This window comes from Cupressus sempervirens, chromosome 11 (genome assembly GCF_028749045.1).
Source record: "Cupressus sempervirens isolate cs-2001-9-10 chromosome 11, ASM2874904v1, whole genome shotgun sequence".
Taxonomy (NCBI): domain Eukaryota; kingdom Viridiplantae; phylum Streptophyta; class Pinopsida; order Cupressales; family Cupressaceae; genus Cupressus; species Cupressus sempervirens.
This window is the reverse complement of record NC_143128.1, coordinates 834796353-834800647: the sequence shown is the minus strand read 5'-3', so window position 1 is coordinate 834800647 and position 4295 is coordinate 834796353. Positions and strand designations below refer to the sequence as shown.

Here is a 4295-nt window from a genome sequence, read left to right as displayed (position 1 = left end):
AAGGAAATTTTCAAAAAGTGGTCCAATCTATTGTTTTTAAACTCCTTAAAAAACAAAACCAGGCTTTGATTTTCAATTCCTACTTGCTAGTAAGAAGTTGGAAAACCTGTTTTTGAGGTAAAATTGGAAGTTCGGCATGCTAATTCCATTTTTCTAATTTTGAAACAAACACAAAAAATTTCAAATCCGAAGTTTGAAAAAGTCAATTCCTGTCATCTTCCAGGAACCAAGTGGACCCTAAATGATTCCAATACTTTCTTGGAACTAATAATTATAAAGAATAATAAATTATCGATCTAGATATTTTTAGATACTCTTTTAAAAATAGTATAAAACTCAATTTAAGACTTTCATCAATTGCCACATTGAGATTATGTAAGATCGTGTCATACAACCAATACAAGTCCCCTATCATATCTTTTAAACTTATAATATATAAGGATAAATCTTATTTCCTATAAATTAAAACATGGGCTCTTTTGATATATAAAGACTTCTAAAATTAAATTTAAAATTAGGAAGAAGAATCATCTTCAAAATCAAACAATGACTTTCATAGAAAGATATGTACATACAATTCATCTTAAAATGGCATTTGATAATGTTGAAGACCACGCGTGTTAGGTTGCCCAATTGATTTGTGTGATGTTTATGTGTGTACATCTAACATTCCACAAAACGAAAATGCCCCCACTGCTCGGACAAATTAGCAAATATTTATGAAAATCAACGAATTGGTCAGCACGTGCATAAATGATTATTCTCCGTATTAAAACTTTGACAGAGTTAATTAAAATTTTGTCAGAGTTAAACACGGATGAGATATTCTCGTTACAATCCTTAACGCTTTGCTAAACTTATCCCAACACTTTTTTAATTTGTCCATCGGATTTATATATGGAGTCAATGTTATAGTTTTGCTGGATTTTAAGGCGATGCTCTGAAAATATATCGCAATCCAACTGTTATCCTTACAAATTACACCACGACTTGGACAATTATATTCCGTTAAGCAATTGCCTTGCAATGAGTCGTCGTATATCCGCCCGAATATTACATCCTCGAATCCATAAATAAATAACGATTGCAATCAGACACACATATTGTTTTCAGGAGCTTCTTCCTCTCTTGGATATTCACACGTAAAAATGGCCATGTATGAATTCTTCTGCTTATATCTATTTGCAATGGCAGCAAATGCAGATCTCACAGGCAAGGCTCCCCAGCAGGTAAATAATCTGAACACATCAGCAGAATAAGATTATTATTTTACATTGCTACAAGCTTCTGTATCTGCTTCTCACTATATTTGATTTCCTAGGGTTTGCTCCTAAGAAATAAAGAAGAGATTTTTCGCTCTTTTCTGCTGGATATTTTGAAAAAGCCCTGTACTCACTCACTGTTCACTTTCTTCCGAGAGTTTTAATTGAAATTAATAGTCAGCACGAGAGCTCAACAGAAGCTCAACAGAATAACTCTAACCCTAGGAAAATCAATAGTCTTACAGGATTTTTTATTTTTTTATTTTTTTAAATAACTTGATTGTTTATCGTTTCGTTTATCATGTGAATGAGACGATTGATAGAAATATAATATTTACTTAGAATTTAACAAGGGATAATAGATGCCATCAGCATTTAGACGGTTTTATGGAAGAAGCGATGGATTTGTGTGATTTGCAGGTGCACATTTCTCTGGTAGGAAGTGATCACATGAGGGTTTCATGGATCACAGAGGATTTTGATGTGCCCTCCCTGGTTGAGTACGGAACATCTTCAAGACAATATACATCCTCTGCAACTGGGGAAAGCACTTCCTACTCTTATTTTCTTTATAGATCTGGTAAAATTCATCATACTGTGATAGGGCCTCTAGAAGCAAATACAGTCTACTATTACCGTTGCGGCGGCATTGGGGCGGAGTATAATTTCAAAACCCCTCCGTCAAACTTCCCCGTTACTTTCGCAATTGTGGGTGAGAAATCTTTGCTGGAATTCATGACAGGAATAATAATTATAATAATCAGCTTCGATTTTCCTTTTCTTCACTTTTCTTGATTTAATTGGGGAAATTTGTGCTTCTAGGTGATCCGGGGCAAACAGATTATACAAAGTCCACCTTGGAGCATGTTAGAAAGACGGAGCATGACGTTTTTCTGCTGCCGGGAGACCTTTCTTATGCAGATACACATCAGCCTCTGTGGGATTCTTTCGGCGACCTGGTTGAACCTCTGGCGAGCCGCAGCCCATGGATGATTACAGAAGGAAACCATGAAATTGAGACGATTCCGATCATAATGAACCACGCATTCAGAGCGTACAACGCCAGATGGAGAATGCCATACGAACAGAGCGGCTCGAGTTCGAATCTCTACTACTCCTTTGACGTTGCCGGAGTACACGTCCTAATGCTGGGCTCCTACATAGACTTTGTGAAGAACTCAGAGCAATATAAATGGCTCCAGGTCTGCTAAGTTGCTCAAACCCTAAAGACCTCAGTTTTGAAATGGATAGTTTTAACCTCGACTGGATTAATTTAAGCATTTGATGTTTGTGCGGCAGGGAGACCTCGGACGAGTGGATAGAGGGAAAACGCCATGGATAATAGCTCTGCTGCATGCGCCGTGGTACAATACAAACACTGCTCACCAGGGAGAAGGAGAAGAGATGAGAAAAGCAATGGAAGAACTTCTTTACGCTGCCCACGTGGACATGATCTTCGCTGGACACGTGCACGCGTACGAACGCTTTGTAAGCACTTGAAACGAAAACCATATCCCCTTGGTCGTCCAGTCACAAAAATAGCCATTGTTTTTTCGTCTCATGTTCGTTTGTTTGGTATGTAATGATGTGATTCAGACCCGCGTGTATGACAACAAGGCTGATGCGTGCGGGACCATTCACATTACCATTGGAGATGGTGGGAACCGTGAGGGCCTTGCTTCAAAGTAGGTTCATTTTCATTCACCTTATCTCCATTTCTAAGGCTGTTGCTTTTTCCTTTCATTTTAAAATTATGATAGCAATAAAATTGATAAATTCCTGGATATCAATTTTTATTAAGTTGTAAACTGATTTGGATTAAATATGTGTGATGATGCTATATTTATTTGGACAATTAAACATTATGTGTTGTATGTGTTTTGATAGGTTTAAGACACCAAGTTCCGAGTTGTCTTTATTTAGAGAAGCAAGTTTTGGACATGGAGAACTTCAGATATTCAATGCAACACATGCATATTGGTCATGGCATCGTAATCAAGATGATGAACCAGTTATCTCAGACTCTGTTTGGATTGAGAGTTTAAATAGCACAAGTTGCTCATGCTCATCTCATCAAATACGAGCTTATCCAGGCCATGAGAACTGGATCAATACACAATGTAGTGCCTTCTAAAGAGAACTGTAACACCAAGAAATAACAATTTTTTTTTATAGTGCATTTTTTATATAGTGTAAATACATATTAATATGTGAGTAATAATACTTTTTAGTAATTTTCTCATAGCCAATTGTCTAGTGGAGCAAATAAAACTTCAAGAAAAAGACTAAAGGCTTTATAAGTCATTTATCAAATAAACGTAAGCATATCAATTCAATAAAAGAAATTTTGCATTAATACATATTAAACCTTACTTCTATAGCAATGACCTAATTTATAAATTTTTTAGTTCTTTATGTTCTATTATTTTTAGATAATATTATATTTCATATGATATTATATGAAGAAACATTAACTTACTATTTGCATTATATTCAAAGTTACATGATTTTAGACTAATAGATTTGTCTCAAGAATAAATGTTTTCTAATATCTTGATGTACTAAAGAAGAGTTTTAAAATTTTCATATATTTTAAAACAAGTAATCCATGATAACTAACTCTATTTTTCTATGTCTAATTGTATTTAAAATTGTTTATGATATTTTGGTATCACATATGTATGTGTAGGTTTCATTTTTCTATGGAATATTAAATGAAAAGGTTAAAGAGAATTTTAATAAGAGTTGAAGATGCAAAATTTATTAGATAGAAGCTTATATAAAAGAAATATCTTATATTGATGTAATCTATTAATTTTTATGTTTATAGAGATAAGAAACTAGTGATAATAAATTTATACATATGAATTTTTATACTCAATTTGATATTGACTTGTTGTATCATTTAAAAAATGGCATGCATAATATAGCTCATAAACGTAATGATCTTTTACATCATAAAAATAGAACCATATTACTTGAAATAGATCATCAAATAAATGATTTATTTCATTTTATTAATATAAAAAGTGA

The 4295-nt window shown here is 33.8% G+C and overlaps 1 protein-coding gene across 1 annotated transcript; it reads left to right on the top strand.

The window, feature by feature from the left end:
• Positions 1 to 800: 800 nt before the first annotated feature.
• Positions 801 to 3506, top strand: LOC149532150 (purple acid phosphatase 22-like). The gene is made up of 6 exons (XM_089810026.1): positions 801 to 1229; positions 1683 to 1974; positions 2085 to 2464; positions 2562 to 2750; positions 2859 to 2947; positions 3150 to 3506. Exons 1-6 carry the CDS (start codon positions 1149 to 1151, stop codon positions 3394 to 3396), a joined length of 1278 nt encoding a protein of 425 aa, XP_089666152.1. The 5' UTR covers positions 801 to 1148; the 3' UTR covers positions 3397 to 3506.
• The last annotated feature ends 789 nt before the right edge of the window (positions 3507 to 4295 follow it).